Below are 24,136 nucleotides of genomic sequence, written 5' to 3' on the forward strand. Positions count from 1 at the left end.
CTACATGCTCTCCTAAGGCATCCTGAACGATAACTGCTCCGCACTTAGTGCAAACCAATTCAAGAAACAAACAAACAAACAAAAAGTATGTGTTTCAAACAGGAACTAGATTTAAATTACTGGAAGTGCCCATAGAGAATATTTATAAAATCATGCATAAAGGTAGCAGCTGCTTTACAGAGGAAATAATAAAAAGAGGAGATGAAAAGAAGGAAAGGGTCACTGTAATTCAGGCCAGCCAACTTGGTTCAAGGTTGACCATTTAAGTGGGGCCAGCCAAGTAGGTTAGATGGAGCACAAAATAAATCTGTATACTCTATGTATTCTAAATGGTCTATATATATTCTCTTGAGAGCGGACATTGGAATTCATTTTTTTAATGTGTGCCAGTGTGTTCACAGAAAAAAGTGACAATAAAGGTTGTCTTGTCTTATCCTACCCTATCCGATCCTATCCGATCCTATCATCTTATCTATTAGCTTTGCTTATCATCTTATTTTATCTCTTAGCTTAGCTAAATTTAGCTTGGTTTAGTTTAGCTTAGCTTAGTTTAGCAGTTTAGTTTATCTCTTACCTTATGAGATTATTTTTAACAGTGCTACATTCATAGATAACATGGTCTATAAGGCATGATATATGTGTCTTGATTGCCATTATGACTGATCAGTGATATTCAGTAAATTTCTTTGCTCCATGATACATCTATCTACATCTATTGTTGGGTTTTCTTGCTGTTGTTCAATGGAGTAGGAGACAAATCCATGGCGTACAAGAACCTTCCTGTGATTCATTTCATTTTTTTTAATTGTAACAATGAAAGATAGAACAAATTGCTTTCTCTGACAGCTTGACTTTTATAACTAGATAGCTTTTTAAGTGGCAAGCAGCTGGTGAGCATGCAGTAGAAATACTACATTATTTTATGACTCTTAATTCCTCTGGAATTAACCCTTTTCTTGCCTGTGGAGTTATGTTTCCTCTGCAAATCAGCATACTTTAAGCTATTTTAATGTACGAAGCTGCATGAAATTCCCTTTAGAGTTCATTAAAGATTTTTGTTAGACATAACTGGCAGCTTCTTGCAGTTACTAGAACTTTAATCTACAAGTCTTTTTCTCCCTCTCCGTATTTCTGTAGTGGGTAGGCAGGATACTTATATCATACTATCCTGTTCATCTTTAATAATCTTCTATACACTCAGGAATTCACAGATCCTCAATGGACTCAGTGATCTGTCCTCAAACCCGCCATTCATCATCAGCCACTTTGCTTATATCTGTCATCTTCTCTGTCTCTCCAATTCAGACACCACTCTCTTCCTGCCTACTCTTCCACCCATTTCAGCTTCCTCTCCTGAAGCATGAGAAGCTCTTTGTATCTATTTTGTTCCTATGTTCCCACTTTATCACCTCCAGATGCATCTTATGTGTCAGCCTTGTGAGGTGGTCCACACAAGAAGCACACCCAGATGAATCTCGTAAGTCTGAAAGTACATCTCTCCTGTCACCTTTAAAGCCCAAGAAACTGGGGGGGGGGTCCCTTTTTGTTGTTTGCCATGCCCCAATTCCTTCTGTGGACTAAGGTGCCTCTTATCTAATGGTTTTCCTGGTTCTGACTATTCCCCTTGTACTCCCAATGTCATTGCTACACGCCATCGTAGATTCTGAGACTATTGGAAGACTGATAAAAAATAAGCTTCTCCTGAACCAGAGGTTTTCTTTCTTTACATTGGGTGTGAGTGTATGCTCATAAATAGAGGTAATATTTCTGTAGCTCCAGGATAAATACGCAAGCAATATATACACAGATCTTTGTGTTCTAGCCAGGTCACTCCTGCACTCATTGCGCAATTTGCTACCTTCTCCTCCCACTTTTATTCACTTTTATTCGAAAGGCCAGCCTACATCCTGTAGATTTTGGAAGCGAGTCAAATGTTTTGCCATCGCAGCTTACAGTATTGCAAACTGTGACGGATTAATGACTTGATTTTCAAGAAGTCACAAACTGCAAGGAAGTTTGCTGGGGCCAAATTATACAACTGTAAATGTTTATATAGTGCACTGTAATAGCCAAGCTTCTTGAGAAGTGGTTTCCAAAGTTACATTTTGGCATAGTACAGTCACAGGCTATCTACATTTTCTCAGAAATAATTTCAAAAGAATTCAAGAAAGCCTTATTTTTGAATAAGTACGGCTTATCTCCAATTTATGAAAAGAAACCTGCCCTTGGAATCCTGAAATTAGAGGTTTTCTTTCTTTCTTTACAACAAAAGTCCTTCTAAACCAGAATTTCTCAAACTTGGGAACTTTAAGATGTGTAGACTTCAGCTCCCAGAATTCCCCAGCCAACCATGATGTTCATACATCTTAAAGTTGCTGAATTTGAAAAATTCAAATGTTCTAAACTGGTTATATTCCGGAAATCAAATATCTCATTCAATGAGGGAAATTCTGTTTTTAAGCTTTTGCCTTTACATCCTAACAGATTGTCATTGCTTTTTTTTCTCCAACTTTTTTCTCCGCTGTTGTTGAGAAGGAAAATTTAGTTACCTTTTGAATGAGAAAAAAATAAATGCTCTTTTGAACTTTATTTTTCTATTTAGTAGGAGAAATATATTAGCATTATTTTATAGTGCATGTTATCAGGTACACACTTCAATTAAAATTTCCTAATTCCCATGAGCTTCCTAACAGAACAAAGCCAAACAACTTTATCTAGAAGTAATTTTTCAGCCTAGAATTATAATATCACTGGCCTTAGAGATGCTAATCTTCTGGGACCATCTTTCTGGCACATTTATTTTTTTTATTAAATTTTTGTCCCACCTTTATTACTTTATAAATAATTCAAAGTGGTGAACATTCCTAATATGTTTTCCTCCTCCTATTTTCCCCACAACAATCCTGTGACATGGGTTGTGCTGAAAGAGAGTGACTGGCCCAAAGTTGGTGCTGGGTGGGCGTGGTGCATTGAGTGGACGTGGCCCATTGGGTGGGCGTGGCTGCAGTGGTAATGGCAGACTGGGTGGGACTAAAAAGTTCAATCAATCAATTCCAACTTTGCAAGATCTTTTTTTTTCCTGTGAGAAGTTGAAATTGAACCTTTTTTTTCTTTTTGTATACTGCGGTGGAGGCCTAAAGCGAAAAGGTTTTATAAAACCCAGCTGAAGGTCTAGGACTGGGGCGACGGTGCGCGTATTCGCAGAGAGGGCTCTGCATGACACCTGTGGCACGCGTGCCATAGGTTCGCCACCATGGGCCTAGGGCTGCCAGCCAACTTTTAGGACTCAGGCAGGATTAGAAGTCACAGTGTGCCGTTTTCCTTGACTATATCAAACTGGTTCACTTTTTTAGAGTTAATATTTTGAATCTTTTAAAAACAATTTTGAAGTGCTTTGTACTTTATGAAAAGACAGTTCCTCTCTGCTACACAGCAACCTCCCTTTTTTCAGCTTGTTTCCAAGAGCCTGGAAAAAAAATGCAGCTTCTTGTTACTATTACCAAAAGCTTGATCAAATGCAATTAAGAGTTTGACAGTGAACATTAGGGCAGCAAGCTAAAGTGGAAAGTAAAAAAATAATAATTCAGAAGATGGAAATAGCACACCACTTTCAGACTGTTTCAAAGAAAATGACATGGGTATCACCAGGCATCAACCTTGATTTGAAAGAGACTTGATTTAAAATGCCACAAAATGGAATCCAACATCTACTGTTGCATCCTGATGCAGGGATAGATTTAGACATGCTGCAGACATTCTAAATTACTGTAATGGATTTTTTCCAATCTATAAATAAAGTAAAATGTAACAATATGATTGTTGTGATCTTTTTATCAGAGCACTAAACTTTATGATTGTTATATTAAACATTCCATTCCTCCAAAGAAGTGTATAAAATTGAGTCAGATGTTCTACAGATAAGAACAGAGGCACTATTAAAATTGTGAAGACAACTTTTTATTAGAAAAATGTTATTCCATTACTCGCATAATGGTTACTTTTACACATGTGGCTCATTCTATGCCCTGTGACTTGAATAAAGTGGAATAGATTTCTTTTTTTAAAAAAAAATCACACACTTATTTGTGTAAATTAACTCATCAATGCACATACGTCTCTGTGCATTTATTCTGTAAATATGCAATACCAATAAGTAACGTTTATGAACAGTCTCTGTATGATTGCATTCCCATTAGCCTTGCCATTTGCATTTCTCCCCTCTCAATTAGTTTATTATACTTGACACTTGATATACTTCATAATATTTGATAAGGTGGCCTGCAGTTCATAAAATGCTACAATGTGTCAATACGGGCCACAAGACTCCGATTAGGTTTTGTCACTGCATTTATTGATGTTTTGTTTGAATGTGATTTCATTAATATCATCAATTCTTTATGAAATAGAAAAGAAGCAAATTCTACATATTAACTTATATTTGATTTGATATGCAGGTGGCATCTGGGTACTCTGGGCAAAACACACATAAACCCACAGCATCGACTTAATGATCGACTTTCTCATTAAAAAACAAACAAACAAACTTGACTGATCATTTGTTTAACTGTGGCTGTAAGGCTGAACTCACATATCTGGCAATAAATCCCACTGAATTTAATGGGCCTTATTTCTGAATTATTTAAATACACGGAGAGGTAACAGAAATGTGAAAATGAAAAGAATACCAGTAAAAGTTTACTATAGCTATCAGGGATGTCTCAGGGTGTGATCATAAAGTGAAGATGGCAGTGAAGTTCCATCTATTTTTTTTATGTCACGGACGTCATCTTCACTTTACGATCACACCTTACAGACACCTAAGTACTATCATATCTGAGATGAAAAAATCAAAAGAGCTACTAGATAGCAGAAAAATGTCTTTGTTCCACAAAGTATTTATCTGGATTTCCACACCCCAGTTAGTTTACTTAAAAAAAAAATAAAATCCAAGTATTATAAAAAAATCCAGGGCCATAGCTTTTCATGATAAAAGCCAGCTCTGGCCTATATCTGCTACAGCATGGTGCACTTTAAAAAAAAAAGTTGGCTCAGGATTAAAAAAAACTTTGATTACTTTATACCAACTATGTGCAATTAAAAATAAATTAAATAAGCTGCTTAATAAGTTACGTATTTAGTTTTCTTCCCTCTTTGGTAGGGGTAAAAATACAGTTCAGTGGCAACTTTGCATCCAAGGTTTTCTGTGCACCCTTAATTCTTTTTCTCTCCAGGAGATGTTGCACAAGTCCTGGAGAGAAAATGGTCAAACAAATCAAGATGCTTCTGCATCAGTACGATTGAAGCTCTACAGATGTGATACTCATAAACAAAGATGAAGCTCTTATCGCATCATCTCAGCCACCATCTTGACCGTTTTGACCATTTCTGTGGACACTCTACAGGTGGAACTGGGACAAACTCCTACCTGAAATATTGTGAGCTTCCTTAAACACTGCAACAAGATGGAGCAAGATAAACCACTGCCATGATTGGCAGAAGGCAGCTCCTTCCAATCTGCTTCTTGAGCCCACTGTTATCATCTTGCAGTTAGACTGGGAATATTTAGGAATGGTTGAATATGGAAAGTCTTCTCAGGTCTCCTTCGGATGAATGAGAAGACAGCTTGGAATCATGGATGCTGTAGCTGAGCAATGACCCCAGGAAAAGACGTTATGCTACAATTCCAGTCTCAGTTGCATATTTTCCCTGAGGAGCCATGAGAAATGGGCACCTGAATGCCTTCTCTGAGTCCATGTTCTATTGTCCGCAGTTGCCCATCTGTTCCACTGGCACTGGTTTGGCAAGAGACAAATTCTGCCTATTCTTTGGTTGTGATTTTAAGGGTATCTGACAGCACAGTATGGATCGCACTAGCCTCAGGATGGGAGGCCTCAGGATGACAAACGCCCAGGGGTTCACAATGGAATTAACGGACAGAAACCGTATCACCAGAAGATCCTTCTTGTCTTGAATGTCTTTAGTAAAACTGAAGGCTTGGATCTGGAAAGAGAAAACATCAAATCAAAACAGATCATTTGGTAACCATCTAGAACACATGAGCCCTTTCTCCTTCAATTCTTTCTATAAATTAAGTAAATGTATAAAATTTATCGTTTTATCTACAAAATAAATCCGGTGAGATTAATTGTCAGGTATTAGATAGATAGATAGATAGATAGATAGATAGATAGATAGATAGATAGATAGATAACCTTTATTGTCATTTTTACTGTAGACACAATGGCACACATTAAAAATGAAATTTAATTGCTTGTTCTCAAAGTGTACACATACATAATACACATTTAAACATACTACATACAATATATGTATAGACCTACCGCACCCTTACATATAAGTAATATATAAATGTTAATCACTGTCCATCTTGAATACATAACGGAAGGAAGAAGCTTTAGAGTTCACAAGGTTGATGCTGTATGGAACAAAACCGTGATTGAATCTGGATGTTCTGCTTCGGACACACAGAGCCTCCACCCAGAAGGTAACAAGGAAAACAGGTTGTGAAGAGGATGTGTAATGTCCCAGACAATCTTGTGGACCCTGCTCAAACAATGCTTCTATGCTATGTCCTGGGTGGAAGGGAGGAAACTGCCAATGATCTTTTCAGCCATCCTCACCACTCTCTGCACCGCCTTCCTGTCTGAAGCAGTGATGCTTCCACACCAGACTGTGATGCTGTATGACAGGATGCTCTCAATTGTCCCTCTGTAGAAAGTGGTAGGGATAGGGGAAGGAAGATGTGCTTTTCTCCTGCGATGCAGAAAATGCAGGCACTGCTGTGCCCGCTTCACCAGTGTCTCGCTGTTGAGCATCCAAGCCAGCCTACTTGTTAACTGCACACCCAGGAATCTGATGCTGGTAACCATCTCCACAAGTGAATCATTAATGCACAGAGGAGTGTGGCTATGCCTGCCTGCCTACATGTCATGTAGCATTAGAGCTATGGTTAAGCAACAGAGGTAAGTTAGAGTAATTAAAACTTTTCAGACAGGTCCCAAAGGATGTCCTTGTATTGTCACTGATACAAGCTCATGACAGAAGCGATCTTTGAATCAGAAACCCTCTGAATCATATTATCAGCACTTTTCCACCTAGGGATGTCCATGCAATTCTGAAAGAAAGGAAAGAAGAAAGAAAGATAGAAGGAAGGAAGGAAGGAAGGAAGGAAGGAAGGAAGGAAGGAAGGAAGGAAGGAAGGAAGGAAGGAAATCCAAAGCCCCAACCCAGATTCCATTTTACTTTGTCTAAGCCAGATATCAATGGGCATTTCCTCTGTTGGCTGGCTATGAGTAACCTTTATGCTATAATCCAAGTCAAGACTCACAGCTACTTCCATTAGAAAGCATTTCCTGCATTATTGGCCAGCAAAGTAGCATCATGCAGGCCTCTTAGCTTATCTGTGTACACAGCTGTTTGAAGCTCAAAAGCAGATCTCAGCATGTCCTGGGCTAATTATTATATCTGTCAGCTTCCTTACAGGTTCTGCATCTCCTGCCCAAGGCAAATTTTCACAATTCTCACTAGGCAGATAAATCCTAAAAGTATGCATGTGTATGATGCTGTTCTCTCCTTGCTTTTCTGTTAGTCGCCTGGGGGAATGGAATACTTTTAATCAGAGTTGCTAACTCCTATATAGGAAAAGGAAATTCTTATAGAAGAGAATATTTGTAGCTCAGGGTTGAACTGTGGGGTCCTTGGTGCTCACTGAGCTTGGCTGTTTTCTTGCAGGCATTTCATTACCAAACTAGGCAACATCATCAGTGCTAGAAAGGAGTGGAGTTTGCCCTCATTTTATATACTAGTGCCTTATCCTGTCAGTGTTGGTGGTAGTGTTCTTGATGGGCTCCTTGATTAGGCTGTTTACCGTTAGCTTGTTTCGTTACGTTAGTAGTTCCTTGAATGGGGTATTGATTATTTCTTGATTGCTGTTAACTGTTAATCTCGATGTTAATCACTACTCATCTCAGTGTTGGTGGCTGGTGAGGAAGTATTCTCATCTTTTTCTTCTCCTTTTGACTTTGTGGTTCTCTCTTGAGTGGTATGTAGATGTGTATGTGTCTGTTGATGGCCAATTTGTCTGGGTGCCAGGTTTATAGGAATTCTCTAGTTTTTCTAGATTTGCCTTGGTCTAACATGTTCACAAGGGACGCGGTGGCTCAGTGGGTTAGGACGCTAAGCTTGTCAATCAGAAGGTGGCCAGTTTGGCGGGTCGAATCCCGAGTGCCGCATAACAGAGTGAGCGCCTGTTACTCGTCCCAGCTTCTGCCAACCTAGCAGTTCAAAAGCATGTAAAAAATGCAAGTAGAAAAATAGGGACCACTCTGGTGGGAAGGTAACAGCGTTCCGTGCGCCTTTGGCGTCTAGTCATGCCAGCCACATGACCACGGAGACGTCCTTGGACAAGCGCTTGCTCTTCGGCTTTGAAACGGAGATGACCATCGGCCCCTAGAGTTGGAAACGACTAGCACGCATGTGCGGGGGAACCTTTACCTTTACCTAACATGTTCACAGTTTCCCAGTTCAAACTATGGTTAAGTCTGTCCATGTGTTGTGTAATTAAAGAGTTTTTCATCATGTCTTTTGGCTGATGGTTGGTGTTCATGGATGTGCTCCTCTACAGCAGTTGGTGTTCAGAGAGCACCAGGACCCCACAAGGACATTCTTATTTGAATTATCACTCCAAAAAATGGCCCCTCCAAATGGCCCCTCCAAAAAATGGGTACATGTACTTATTTGTATTTATTATCACATTTATAGAATCACTCACCTTGCACACACCTACAATCTGATTATTCTGAAAGATATGGAAAACTCCTCCTGTTATCCCATGCTGAATTGTCGTCCTGGCTTAGTATGATAGAAATTCTTGTCCAGCAAAAGGTCATGAAAGAATGATTCTGAAAACTCCCACCACCTTTCTATTAGCTAAGAAAACTAAATGGAATTCCCCAGTATGTCTCTAAATAAATGAGGCTGGGAGGAAGCAGCTGAGAAACACAGCTGTTCCCCTGCCCAGGCTAGAAATAGCTGGCCCATGAACACAGACTGCATAGGAGAGAGTGATGAAATCTGGATCTTGCAAACACTAGATAATTTTTGTTCTTGAAAATTGTCCTACCCACACAAAATAGAATCTCACCTCCAATTTAATGCTTGACAGAACTTTTTGGAATGCCATATATTGAATAGTTTCTCTTTCACCTGCATCATCCCCCCACCCCCCAAAAAAAGTTCTATGTGTTTGCAGAAAGGTTAGCAGCAATGAATGCAGATGGATTGGCCACTAATACTCATACATGGCATCGATTAGGTCTTTGTAAGTGTTCACCACTGACTGCCCAAATTATAATGATAGTAGAGTTTGGATGGCTTCAAAAAAAGTCTAAACAAATGCACAAAAACTATCTGCTACAATAGAGCCTGCAGGATTAGAGACAATACTGTATACTTTTAGAGCAGTATCCTTAGAACAGAATTTCTCAACTATGGCAATTTTAAGATATATGAACTTCAACTCCCAGAATTCCTCAGCCAGCATGAACTCCACCCATCTTAAAATTGTCAAGGTTGAGAAACACTGCCTTAGGGTCTAGGCTAGAAATTGAGAGATTTTGAGTTCTAGTCCCACCTTGGGCATGAAGCCAGCTGTGTATCCTTGGGCCTGTCACTTTCTCTCAGCCTTAGGAAGAAAACAATGGCAAACCACTTCTGAAAAGCCTTGTCAACAAAATTCCATAGGATTTGTCCAGGCTGGGGAAAAAAACCCAGCCTAATACTCCAAAGATGAAACTAAAAGAATGTTTGCTTTGTATTTGAATAAAATATTAGCCCTTTTGCAAACTAGGTAAAATTTAATCTGAGCGTTCAGTGTGACTGAGCAAATTAATCGGATTTAAGTCAGACTCCTGAATCAATTCAAAATATATCTTTTGCAAAGATTTATTCTGAAATAATGCAGAATGCACAAATATTTAAATATATCAGTGATTCGGACACATTTGAGTTTAATTTGATGGATTGAATCAATTGTCCAATATAATACATAACTTTGATTCAGAGATTCAGCTGCACTGTCTTCTAATGAAATTTCCTAATAGAATATTCACAGAGCCCTATAAAATAATAATAAAAATATCTGGTCTGTAACAAATTGAATATCACAGCTGCTTTTAAAGGATAATATAATTTTTCCCATAACAAATTCCGGTATAATCGACCTTTTACTTTCAAATTAGATTTTATAGGATTTAATTTAAATTTTATACAGTGTATGCTCATCACTGCACATGTTTTATGTAATTTTGTCTTTGAAGGAACAGTAGCATCTAAAATGGTGAGAAGTCACATGTTTTCACACTGCACAGCCACGAGAATTGGAAACTTTTTTTTCCATTTCCTTGTTAACAAGCGAATACTAAGAGTCTTAGGATGTGAAATTCAGTTATTTTTCTTTGCATAAATGACACATTTACTTACTTTTGAAAGTAAAATAACTTGGAAACTTCTCAGATATCCTGCCCCTATTTTCTTACTATTTTTAAAAACTATTCCTGATCCTGTTATACAAGTAAATCCAAACAATATAATGAAATGGATCCAGGCTACTCTAAAACTGTGCAATAGTTTATTTTTCCGCAATCGGTTATACAATTTTATACACCAGCTGTTCCTTCTCAGGGCTCTGACTAAGCTGGATGGGAAAAAGTCAGGGCAACATAGTTTGAAAATGTTTAAATGTTTAAGCTAAGAACAATTAGTCGGAAGATGTTGGCTAATTCTGCTGACATTCTTGGAAAAGGATGTTTTTCATCTCATTGCTTTGTTCTCGCATGGGAGAAAGCAGCTTGGTAGATGGGCAGTTTTGGAGGACCGATCAAATTCAGTCTTCTTCAGTTCATCACTACTACAACCTTTGTGGCCTCCGGGTCACAAAAAATAACAAAATAAAACCCCCAAACCAAGCAATTCTCTCACTGTGTGTTTTCCACCTATAAAATTCCACCAAGAGCCTTGGTGGAGCAGTGGGCTAATGCCTCCTTAAGTAACACCAGCTGCCTGCAATTAGTGCAGGTTCGCATCCCACCAGGCTCAAGGTTGACTCAGCCTTCCATCCTCCCGAGGTAGGTAAAATGAGGACCCAGATTGTTGGGGGCAATTAAGCTGACTTTGTAATAATGCCGCTTGGGGTGTGTGTGTGAAAGCCCTAATAAGCAGGCATATACATAGATTGAAGGCTACTGCTAAGCTTGTAAGCCGCCCTGAGTCTTCGGAAAAGGGCGGGATATAAATGGAATTAAAATAAAAAAAATAAAATAAAAATAATTCCCTACACCGATAATAATAATAATTCCATACTCTCTCTGCTGGACCAGATTAAAACTTCCATCATCTTGTCATTGACAGTAGTTTACCTAGAAATGCATTGGTTGAGTTCAAATGTTGCTATAAGCTATAGTTAAAAGAACCACAATAGCCTGGTTCATACATCACATAATGCTACAGTGGATGGATTCACATAGCTCAATACAAAAGCACACAAGTGAGACCAATCCTTCTGGTTGACAACTTTTTCTTCTGAGAATCAGTTTTACTGTTATCATTCCAGCTTGCACAAGGATGAGCCCTTTTTTGGCTGACTGAATGCATAAGTCTATCACACAGCTGTGACATGGAGTGCTGTAAACATAACCACATCATCCAGCAGAGGAAAGGAAGGTCATATATTAACGTCATATACATTGACTCAACATTATTTGTTACCTTTTATATTTGTGGCCTTCTAATAAAAGTCATATTAAAAATTCCGGTTGCTGTGCAGTTTGCAGACCTTTGGGAATATTTGGGTATCATTTGGCTTTATCATGTCGTACAATAAAACATAAACAGTAAAGCTACAATGCTTGTTGCATATTTATTTGTAAGAAGGTCCCATTAAACTCACTGAGAATCATCTAAAATTCATTTTAAGTCATTAAAATGCTTTATTTTTCATAGGATTTTGGGATGGTTTGCTTGTTGACAGCATTTTAAGCATCCAAAACAAACCAGAAAGTTGGAGCTGGGTTCTGTAAATGGATGTGTGTGTCTGTGTGTGTGCTTTCATTGGAAAGGCCAGGAAATAAAACTGGGATCTCTTGCATATGAAATAGGTGTTTTATACTGAATGATGGGTATCTTCCTCAGTTATCCCACCTCCCTGTTTGCCTCGGCAGCATTACACACAATTTGTCCCTTCTATTCCTATTTTATAGTGATTTTTAAAAATCCTGTTTTAAGAGCAGTCAAATGAAACTTTAGGTCAGCCCTTCTTGCTAACCTAATGCTGTTCAGAAGTCTGATAATTCCTTCCAACCTCACTAGCCAACATGGGCAATCACTATAGTGACAGATTCTCTTGAGTTGTGCTCAACTCCTGGTGATTTCATTGATATGTATCTTTTTAGCAACTATACAGACAGGATTTACTCTTTCTTCTGAAAGGTTTTAACTTTCAGTTAGTCTACAGCCCTGTTGCTTCCTGGTAGTCTCTCATCCAAGTGCTAATTCAGGGGCCTTCAAACTTGGTCCTTTCATGACTTGTGGACTTCAACTCCCAGAATTCCTCAGCCAGCGTGCCTGGCTGAGGAATTCTGGGAGTTGAAGTCCACAAGTCATAAAAGGACCAAGTTTGAAGGCCCCTGTACTAATTGGTCTTTGCTATTTGGATTTTTAAGGTCAGTGAAGATTAGGCAGCTGTTATTTCCTGGCTGGTTGAAAATTGTAAACCAATTTTTGTGGAAGTCACTGAGTAGGAAAAGGAAAATTGCCTGAGCAATGTTTATCATTATCACTTACTAAGCACTATTTTGTGCATGATGTTGAACAGTCCTTGCAAGAAATATTGTGCATACTGAACAAAGGGGTTTCCCCCACTTTGTAGGTGAGAATTGGAGGATGTGACAGTTGCAGGGTATTTTGTTTTTGTAAGACAAAGGTCCCTGGTTGCTGAAAATTAAGGTCTAACTGCACACCAAGCAAAGTTTGCTGATCAATATTCTAGAAATTAGCTTTTCTACTAACTGCAAATTTAGAAGGAATAGGTACAAGGTATTTCTGCATTTCAAGTGCTGCTGTTGCCTCTTCAGAATTAAAGTCGTGTTCACCTGAAGAGGAGTTTGGAGATAGTGTTGAATATGCAACAATGGTTGTGAAAACATGAAATTAGCTGATGAAAACAGGACGGTATGAGAAAAAAAATTAGAGAGTGCTCTGCTTTGGCTCTCTTTGGTATAAGAGGGAGGGAAGAAGAAATGCTGTCAGATTTTATGATTCTATCATTATATCCTTTATCAATATCATGTTAGTATTTCTTGTAGTGTTTGTTTCTTCACTTGATCTACCTTGAAGTGTTGATATTATCTCCAGGAGCCTCTGCTATGATGGTCACTAGCATCAAAATGGTAATCGCACCTGGGCAATCAAAGACCAATCCCATTACTGCATCTTTTCAACCTGCATGCCCCTTTTTAACACATATTGCTTGAACACAAAAAGGTGCAGGGCTTCAATCATTCACTCCCATCCACAATTTTGAGGCCAGTGATGCAAATGTCCTTGCATTTGCACACATTATGCCACAAACTAGTCACCACATTTTAACCAGGCAAATGGTTTATGATTCAGCATGCCACATGTACCCACAAAATTGAGTTAATTGCTGAAACCATTATTCCCTTAACCACGGGTACCTGTCATGCAAACATAGCCTAAGATCATTTACTATACATTTAGTTCATTGACAGGAGCACCCATTCAACCTCTTCTTCCCTTTGTGTTGTTCCATCAGAATCTGCATGTCCCAAGTCACGTCTCTAACATCCACTGCTTACGTTTCAGTTCAGGATTGGTTCTGCATACCTTGGCTATCCAAGAACCTTGTAAAATGCCCTATTATGAGCAGGCTGTTTAGCCCCCAAATATATGATTTAGCCTTCTTTTGTTGGTGGGGTGCTGCTGACAGCTTTCATCACCCTGTATACTCTGGCCATGGGGATTCTCATCGTATCTAGTCAGGATGATCACTGGATATGTTGATAAAGGGATGACTGCCATTGATGCCCAGCACATTCGGAAGAGGATATCACCAGATAAGTAAAGGGTCTCTTGGGACCCAGATACTGGTTGGGCTGAACTGATATAGCCCTTGCTTGCTCTCAAACCTTAAGCAGGCTGATTATATGGAGGGGTGATTGTCTCCTTAAAAATGTTCTATTGGAAAGCTATGGTCTTTCCTACAGGGTGTTCAACTACTGGTGATTTAAAAAAGATGGGAGTCTCCCTTGAGTTGGCCTTGGTAAATATGTGGACCTATCCATATACGGTAAATTTTTTGGGCAACAATGGAAGAATTATTTCCCATTACTGCATGTTTTCAACTTGCATGTCAAACAATGACCTCAATATTTTCTTGTGGTCTATCAAAATTGGATCTGGTTTAGTGTTCCTCAAGGTAGTCAAGATTGGCCAGGCAGCAGTACTAGGCTGCACTTCCCTTGTCTCAGAAATTAATTAGTATTGGGCACCTTATTTCTTGGATGGGAGACCATCAGCAGTAGTCTTCATTGGGAAGTTGAAAATTTTTCCCAGAGGTGGCAACGGTACACCAGTTCTGCAATGCTGCCATGACCATACAGTAGCCATCAGGGGCTGACCTCACACCTAGTAACTTGTCTAAATAGTATTCAAACCAAGGAATTGCCTCATCTTCCTTTGAGGTCTCTAGAAAATTCAGGTTAGCTTCTGTATTTCCTTCAGAGTTGTCAGACAATATATGCTCATGTGAATGAGCAGTAGCTGGCTGAGGACTTAAGGCTCCTTATATCACCTAGCACAAGAAGAGTACCAAACGATTAACTAGACAGATGTGATTGACTTAATATATCACAAAATGTTTATTTTTCTTTCCTTTTTTTCATTATGTGAAGCCAAAACAAGAAACCAAGTAAGTCTGTATGCACATCTCCTTTTCCTCCACCCAGCACTTTTCAGCTGTGTTGGACTACAGATCCAATCATCCTTGCCAGGATGGTTAAAATGGATGTAGCCCAGGGTACCCGAAAGGCGCCAGGTAAGGAAAAGCTGCTTTACCCTTTTTCCCAGCTGCTTATCGGCACAACTTATTCCAGCCACAGCCCAGGCAGCCGCTTCAGCTCCAGTTTTGCTCGATCTGCGCTGGGACTCACCGTAAAAGGCAGAGAGCAGACGGCGAAGATGATGGTCATGATGAACAGCAGGATGAGGTGATCCAGCTCCTCGGACATGGAGACGGGTCTTCGGGCGCCCTGCGCGAACTCCCCGCCAGATTCCGGCCGGCGGCCCGGGCGCAGCTGAGCTCCCAGCGCTGGGCAGCGGCAGGAGGTAGGCAGGCGGGTGTGAGCGCGCCTCAGGTACATGCGGCAGAGGCTGACCATGACCAGCAGGTTGCCCAGCAGGACGGCCAGGATGAGCAGCAACAGCACCGAAGCGTAGAGCAGCGCGAAGGCGTGGGCTCTGCCAGGCAAGCGCATGTCGATGAAACACCACGTGCCCGGCCAGTATTCCTTGTAGCTCCCGAAGCCCATCAGCGGCAAGGCGCAGAAGGCGGCGGCCAGGCCGTAGAGGGCGGGCAGGGCTCCCAGCAGCAGCGCCAAAGGCCGCCCGCTCAGCAGCCGCTCGTATAGGTACGGCGCGGCCATGGCCAGGCTGCGCTCCAGCGCCATGGCGCCCAGGCAGCTCATGGTGGCCAGGCTGAAGAAACTCATGGAGAAAGCGAAGTAGTCGCAGACGCGCCTGTCCAGGTTTCTCAGCTTCTGTTGGCGCCCGTAGGCCGCCAGCACCACCGGGCTGAGCAGGCAAGTGCCCAGCAGGTCGGTCAGCACCAGCGCCATCAGCAGCACGTGGAAAGGCGCCAGGCGCTCCCGCCGCGCCAGCCGACGGCGTCGCGCCAGCAGCAGCAGCACCAGCGCCGTCAGGTTGCCGAGCACGCCCGCGGTGAACATGACCGCCGAGATGGCCGGGCCGCCGCCCGAGGGCGACGAATCCGACGCCTTCGGTGTCTTGTGGCCGCCGGAGAGCGCGGTCGGCCGCGTGCTTCCTCGGCCCGCCTCGTCCATCATCGCGGTGAGTTGGCGGAGCGGGCGCTCCTCAGCGTAAAAGGAAAGGAGCTTGGCGGACAGCCGACGGTGAAGCGCCACCTCCTGCAGCCCCACCGATCGACACGCCTTCCCCCCCCCTCCGCCCCCCCGATATCGCTGCCAGACTCCGGACGAGCCGGGGTTGCCCTTGCGGCTTCCTCGCGAGCCGCAGCTCTCCCGAAGGCCTCGGGGAGGGGAAGAGATTGCGAGCGCGGAGAGGGCGGCGTCGGCTCTCACTTCTACTTCGAAATGAAGGAACTTTTTCACGTTCTCTTCCTTCAGAATGAAACTTTGGAAGTGGAACCATTGCACACCTTAGAACAGGGGTCTTCAAACTTGGCCCTTTTATGACTTGTGGACTTCAACTCCCAGAATTCCTCAGCCAGCTTGGCTGAGGAATTCTGGGAGTTGAAGTCCACAAGTCATAAAAGGGCCAAGTTTGAAGACCCCTGCCTTTGAACAAAACTCATTTCCTTCCTCAAAATAGCCCCTCCGCCGCCTTGGTGGCACAGCTCGCATAGAAACGCAAGTTTGAATTCATTCGTCTTTTTTCCGTTACAGGGATTGGATTTCTCTGGCACTATATTTAATAATAATAATAATAATAATAATAATAATTAATAATAATAATAATAATAATAATAATAATAATAATAATAATAATAATAATAATAATAATAATAATAATAATAATAATAATAATAATAAAAAATAATCATCATCATCATCATCATCAACCTTTATTGTCAAAGTACAACATGTGTACATTGAGATTAGCTGAGCCTCTCCCCGTGCTCCCTCCCCCCAACACACAGTGACAACAAACCCTCCATCCTACCACACCATGTGAACCAGCTACACCACACACTGGCCTCCCAAGTCAATTTTGCATCAGTTCACAGAGATTATATCCCATTCAAAAGTCTAACAGCCCACGGATAAAAGCTGTTTTTCAGCCTGTTGGTACGGCTGGCTATACTCCTATATCTCCTACCCGATGGTAGGAGAGTAAAGAGATACCATCCAGGGTGTGAGTCATCCCTGAGAATTTTCCTCACTCTTCCAAGGCAGTGAGCCCTGGCGATGTCATCCAGTGGTGTCAGGGGACAGCCCACAAAGTCTTGTGCTGTGCTCACCACCCTCTGTAATGCCTTCCTATCCGCGGCTGTCAGACCAGCATACCAAACCACAATACTATACGAGAGGATGCTCTCTATAGTAGACCGGTAAAAGAGGGTCATTAGCCGTTGTTCTACCCTGTTCTTCCACATGACCCTAAGAAATTGAAGCCTCTGTTGGGCCTATCTAGCCACCTGGGTTGTGTTAACTTTCCAGGTCAGATCTTCACAGAGGTAGACTCCCAGAAATTTATGAGCCAAGAAGAGTTGTCTCCGCTATTTGTTTGCCACCACCTTTTCTTTTCCAATCCTCATTCTAAGATGCCCTTTGCACAGGATCACCAGGAATGTAGCAACTAAATTTGTAATGTAATCCACCTTGTGAGTGTCTACTCTAGAAAGCTGCACCGCTTACGACCTGTAGAACCTGGGCCTGCAAGTGAACAGAATTTTCAGAGAAGCCTGAATATCACAGGTCAGGTAGGATAGATTGAATTGACTAACCAGAGGCAGCTGCAGAATACTGCATGGTCAAAAAAGTCAAGATGGCAGCTGCAACAATGAAATCAAAATGCCTTACACATAGAATAGGCCAGGGGTAGACAACCTTGGTTCTTTTATGACTCCTGGACTTCAACTCCCAGAATTCCTGAGCCAGATGGCTCAGGAATTCTGGGAGTTGAAGTCCATGAGTCATAAAAGAGCCAAGGTTGCCTACCCCTGGAATAGGCAGAGCTTCAGTGGCTTAGTCATGGATAGCCTGTTGATTTTTTTTTACTGTATCCTGTGACATCTCTGTGACCAAATATGACTCCTGAGCCCTGGGTTGGCACTGGTACTAGGGGCATGGGCAGGAGGACATCCCAGTCTCCCTCCCTCTCTGTTTTCTTGCATTCTCCACACATGTTTTGGGAAGGAGAATTAATGTGTGGTTATTATTCCTCTGTCAAAGATGAATGCAAGATGAAATATCTCATTCTTTCCCCACTGCTGAAACTGCTGGTTACTGATTCTTTGTTGTATATATAGCATTTTCCCCCCTGAAGCAGCTACTGTGCTGCTTGAGTTATGCTAAGAGGCCTTATTGCTCCTATGGACGGTGTGGCTCTTGACGATGAGCAGCAGGTCCTGACAATGGCATTCAGTGGGGATTAATTACTAGAATTGAGACTAACTTTGGGGAGGGGGAGTGCCTTGGAGACAGTGTTGTCTCCTGGTGAAATCAATGAACAGCAGACAAACAAGACAACAGTTATCATCCTGTCATCCCCTGTTTTATTTGCACTTATAAGGCTGACTTCAACTCCCTTTGTGCTGCCACCACGTGGCTGTTCTTGGGAAATTACTAATATGCTAATTGGGTCTGCCAGTACCTTTTCCTGTGATGTATTTCCTATCCTGCTCATGATGCTGTATTAGGATCCACCCTTCTGGGTTGGACTTCCTCCTTCTCCTTGCTCCCTTGTGTTCCATCCTCCATTGTAACATCTGAACACAAGCCATACGGACAGTAATCCTGTTACTGTCTTTCGACCTTAAAGCTCCGTCCAGATTCACCTGACCACACCTTCTCTGCTGTAACCACCTTCTACATGCAAAATAAAGGTATTTCAGATGAACCAGGTGCTTTATGAGTTCACTGTCTGGAAAGGGCCGTTAAATGTGACTAAATTCACTTAAACAGACCAACGTGTCTTAACAAGGAATTAAAATCATGATCACAACATGTTTGATCCAGAACACCCTTACTGCCTATTACTTGCAGCCGACTCAGACTTGTACCTCCTGACACTCTCCACTACATTAATCCTAATCAGATATCTCCAAATAAGTTTGAAATTGGAGAGGAGAAAAGGCCAAAAGCAAAGACGGTGAATCTACAAAACATGGCAGGGGCATACCAAATGTGGCAAATTTTCTTAGCTCTTGATTTTCCAATCCTGCCAACTACGCTTGGCAGTGGTGGGGAAAATGCTCACTTACATAAGGAATCAAAAGTGTTTGGAGACAGATACATCGGCAGACATCTCTGTGGTGATTGCTGGGCTCTTCACTAAAGAAACACAGGAAAGCCACAAAAGCCATTGGTTAGGCATTGAACAATCACCCAGTTGAAACTATTAGCTTCCTAACCCATGAAAAACAACACATTTGGTTAACATGATGCTATACAGAGAATGATGTGGCAATCCAGGTAGCCAAATTTATGCATTTCTTTTCATGACGTTAAGAATGCCATAGGTGATAAGTTGATTTTGTTCTTCATTCAGCAGTAAATATCTTTTCTGCTGTCTTGTGAAATGCACAACTTTAATGTTTCCATTGTTGTCTCTTCCAAAACTAATAGTGATTTTTTTTGCACCTCCCTCTCTCTCACTGTCTCTCTCTCACACAAATACACACATGCACACAAACACACAGACTCTCTCTCTCACACATCTGCCTCTCTGTCAGCTGAAGATGAGTCATGTTTCCAAATTTGGGGAGTGATGGTGTCATAGCATTCAAAATTACTGTATTAGAGAAATTTCCTGTTAGTAGTTCATCATCAGCTGACCATCCTGGATGATTATGCAATGAAAGACCACAAGAACTGAATATACTCAGTGGGCCATCTACTACTGTCAGTGGCTGCACTGGAGGTACCCAATAATCCAACATTGCAAAAGAGGTTCAAGAGTTTGTCTCATCACTGAATAGGATCTGATTGATTATGTGCTATCAAGCCACTATTTAACTCTCAGTGACCACATAGGTTTTCTCCATGATGATCTGTCTTTCTCCTTCACGAATCCCTTTTGTTTCTAGTCATCCTTATTTTTCCTTCCAATTTTCCCACCATAATAGACTTCTCATGAGAGCTAGGTCTTTGCATAAGGTGTCCATTGTAGGATGATTTGAACTTGGTCATTTGTACTTTGAGTGAGAACTTTCTTCAATTTTTCTTGGCTGTCCATGGTACTCTCAGAAGTCTTCTCCAACACAAAGGTTCAAAAAGAGACTGGACATCCATTTGCCTGAAATGGTATAAGGTTTCCTGCCTGAGCAGGGGGTTGGACTAGATGACCTCCAAGGTCCCTTCCAAGTTGTTTATTATTATTATTATTATTATTATTATTATTATTATTATTATTATTATTATTATTATTATTACTCTTTTTATCCTGCTTCTTCCAACTTTTGCTTCCATAAACTGTGTTAGGGGAAAGCAATCCCTGCACAGTTCTGATCTTTGTAGATATAGACACATTCAAACATCTGAATATCTTTTCCAAGCCCTTCACTGCTATTGTACCAAGTGCTAATCTATGCATATTTCTTGACTGCTACTTCCTTTATTGATGGTTGACCCTCAAAGGTAGAATATCCACCACTTCATTATCTTCAGTACCAGTTTTAAGGTTGACTGTTATCATTAGTTGGCTTTCTTTATATTCAATCATAGTCCCATTTTTTTTCACCATGGTGAGAACAACCAAACATATCCCAAACCAGCAAAAAAACAAAACAAAGCAAAACCCTAAGAGAAGCTCAATGTTCATCCTAGTCCCATGGGAGCACAGCCACATTTTAAAACACACACCCCACTAGTACCTTGAATTGTAGCTGGAAGCCGAATGGCAACCAGTGCAACTCAAGAAGTAGGGATGTCATATGTACATAATGTGACACACCACTGCCTGTGTCACTGCACTCTGGACTAGCTGTAGCTTCTCAGTGGTCTTCAAGGGCAGCTTCATGTATTCTCCTTACCTGGAATTGGGCTTCTATAGATCTTACTTTATAGCCCCATCCCCTGCAAATCCTGCTTTGCTTTCTCAGGGGGAGTGATTCTTAGAAACAATGAGTGAAAAATGCCAAAGTATATTCCAAGATTATATAATCCCAGCAGGCCCATCCATGGTGTGAAGGTCATTGTAGCTGCCTAATATATAGGAAGATGCTAGAGATGGAAAATCTGTTTAGTGACAAAAGGAAAGTCCATAATTTAGGAGAATGTAAACTGCTTTGTATTTTACAGTACCAAGAAAAGCACACATCAAGTAGTATCTACAAAAATCCAAATCCAGGAATAGGACTATATACATACATACATACATACATAACTTTGCTCATACCATTTTCCTGATTATTCCCCTCCCCAGGTCATTAAAAAAGTAAGTCAGTCAGTCAATTAATACATGATTTATCAATGATTTGACCTTTACTTCCAATGGCCAAGAACTGGGCCACATTAATATTCAGAATGGTTCAGAAATTTAGAGGATGGTAATTTTTCACCGGAAAGCTGATTATATGAAAAGGGTAGATCATCCAGAGTGATTGGGGTCTCTGTAAAAGTCACAGGATACCTGAGAGCTTATTGAATGCATTACTTCCTTGCCGGCTGAGTCATTGTTAAGTGTCACAGCATTTAAGGATAAGTGATCTCATTTTAAGTTTTGGAAAGTTAAATTACATCCAGGGAAAAACCCTGAGCAAAATATACTAGGAAAGGTTTGTGGCCAGCCCCACAGCTAGGTTTTCCAGATTCATAGTTTGCTTTTGACAGTGAGGACCCTGCTACTGAAATTGACTAATTCATGAACTGGAGTTGGGGTGAATGAGTTGGTCAAGATGCTGGAATTTATACTGTTATTCAGGGCAGTACATCCCCATAACAAAGAGTGAGCAAATTCCTGAGTTTGAATAATGCTAGGAAACCATGGCTCTGTTCACATAACAAATTAACCTGCAATTTACTGAATTAACTCAATTGCCTATATTGGCTTGATGCACTGATTCATGAACTAGCCAACATTCTTTTAATTAAATGAGCCCTACAAATTCATCTAGACTTTGCAAATAAAATGCCAAACTAAGGCAGAATGATACATGGGGAAAACATACTTATTTTATTTTTGGAGTACGAATTTGTCAGTGCCATTAGTCTCAACAGCAAAGATTAACATATTTAAGGAAAGATTGGACAACCATTTGTCTGGAATGGAATAAAGATTCCTGCCCTAGTAGGCAGAGTGTTTATTTATTTTTATTTTATTACATTTATATACCGCCCTTTCCCTGAGGACTAGAAGACTTCCAAGGTCCCTTCCAGCCCTATGATTCTATGAAAATCTATGATGTTTTTCCAGGCTGGCCTTTCAGGATTCCAAGCACTTATCTCTGCTGCCAGTTATAAAGAGACTTTGTGACAAGTGACAGATAATCTAGCCCTGGCATAGCAAGATGAGAACCAGTTGTAATCCTGATTGCACAATTAAGCCTGCCCTTAAATCTATCTGCTTTGTGTATCAGTGGCAAAGGAAAACACAGAATGAAAGAGATTTACTGTATTCAAAGGGAAAGCAACTGTCTGACAGGAATACTGATAAATAGTAATCTGGATAAACAATTCACCTTCCTTTCCCCTTTCTGGAAAACGTTGCTTGTTTTTTTAAAAAAAAAATATATATAATGGATGCATGAAAATCCTTTCCTCATAAAACTTTCCCATTCAACCATAGCCCTGGCTGAATATAATACGAGGAGAGCAAGTCTGTAGAAACTATAATCTGCAGGTAGCAGGGCTGTGCTATGTGCTCCAAATTTATAGGTTTTGCCTACTTGCAGAGAACTATTTCCTGAGCCACTGCTCCCCTTTCCTAGATTGACAGTTGATTTCTGAAGTACAGGCATATGCCTGTCAGTACTGAAACATGACAGATACATGATCTTCCTGACACACAGCTCTCATGCAGAAATCCCTTTTGAACACTTGCTAGGTGATGGCCCTTAACTACTATTGCCTGGACCAACTGCCTACGAAGCACGTGTTTGGCTGATGGGAGCCCTGCCTACAAGCGTGCTTTTGAAAAAAGCTTCTGGATGTGCCAAAACCCAGCCTCTGGGTGATTGCCCAGATAAGCAGGAACATAAATGCCCATTTGCTTTGTCATTCTTGTTTATCTGTTTTGCTGTTGGTGATTTTCTTCTTCCTCTTACTTTCAGTTGAGCGCATTGAGAATTTTGAAACAAGCAAGCAAGCATAAATGTAACAGCATTCCATAAAGCACCACAAGAAATTAATGTCTGGAGCCAATTGAATAATAAACATTGATTGTTTACTCTGACTGACAGCCTTTGGAAAACAAGACAAGCTCCTTCCAGAAATGTAAAGGTTAGCTTAATGATATAGATCAATGTTTCTCAACCTTGGCAACTTTAAGATGGTATACTTCAGCTCTCAGAATTCCCCAGCCTTGCTGGTTGGGGAATTCTGGGAGATGAAATCCCCACATCATAAAGTTGCCAAGGTTGAGAAATACTGATATAGACTATTAATAGCTGCACAATGCTCTGGAAACTACAGATAAAACAGCAAAAAGAAGTCCATCAAACTTTTCTCCTTCAGCAGTGAGCTGAATAATGGCCAATAAACCGAAAATGAATTTAGACTAGATGGAGAGTAATTTTGGAGTCTTGAGATTGGGGATCTAATTGAAAGCTTCAGACAAGATCAGAGTCCCACCCGCCTCAAATAGTGAAAGTATAGAATGGTTTGTGGGTTCCTTTGAGTCAGTTTTTGACTTCTAGCAGCTGCCTTTGATTAGGCCCTGCAGTTTTGTTGGCAAAGTTTTCCAGAAGTGGTTTGCCACTGTCTGCTTCCCAAGTCTGAGAAAGTGACTGTCCCAAGGTCACCCAGATTGGAATAGGACAACTCTCCATGGCCAACTTGCCATGGCCAACTCACCATAGGACAACTCACCATAGGACAACTCGCCATGGGACAACTAGCTATGGGATGACTTAACTATTCAATTTAATTATTTAAAATAAATAAAAAATATTTTACTTGTTGTT

General features: G+C 41.0%; 2 protein-coding genes across 5 annotated transcripts in view; both read right to left on the reverse strand.

Moving 5' to 3' along the window:
• PTGER2 (prostaglandin E receptor 2) overlaps nt 1-16,165 on the reverse strand; it is a 30,145-nt gene extending 13,980 nt beyond the window's left edge. The window contains exons 1-3 of one of the 3 annotated variants that reach the window (XR_014494283.1): nt 15,246-16,165; nt 4,505-6,000; nt 4,066-4,461 (exon numbers count right to left, since the gene is read on the reverse strand). Coding sequence is in view for 1 of the 3 variants with exons in the window: in XM_083378327.1 (XP_083234453.1) it covers nt 5,758-6,000; nt 15,246-16,157 (1,155 nt within the window). In the remaining 2 variants the exon portion in view is untranslated. Of the gene's footprint in view, nt 1-4,065; nt 6,001-15,245 lie in introns of those variants that run through there. The other 2 variants (XR_014494282.1, XM_083378327.1) reach the window with 2 other exon arrangements.
• Nucleotides 1-24,136, reverse strand: part of GNG2 (G protein subunit gamma 2) — a 432,181-nt gene that overhangs the window by 135,578 nt on the left and 272,467 nt on the right. The gene's annotated exons all lie outside the window — the stretch shown is intronic.

Source organism: Vipera ursinii, assembly GCF_947247035.1.
Source record: "Vipera ursinii genome assembly, chromosome: 1".
Taxonomy (NCBI): Eukaryota; Metazoa; Chordata; class Lepidosauria; order Squamata; family Viperidae; genus Vipera; species Vipera ursinii.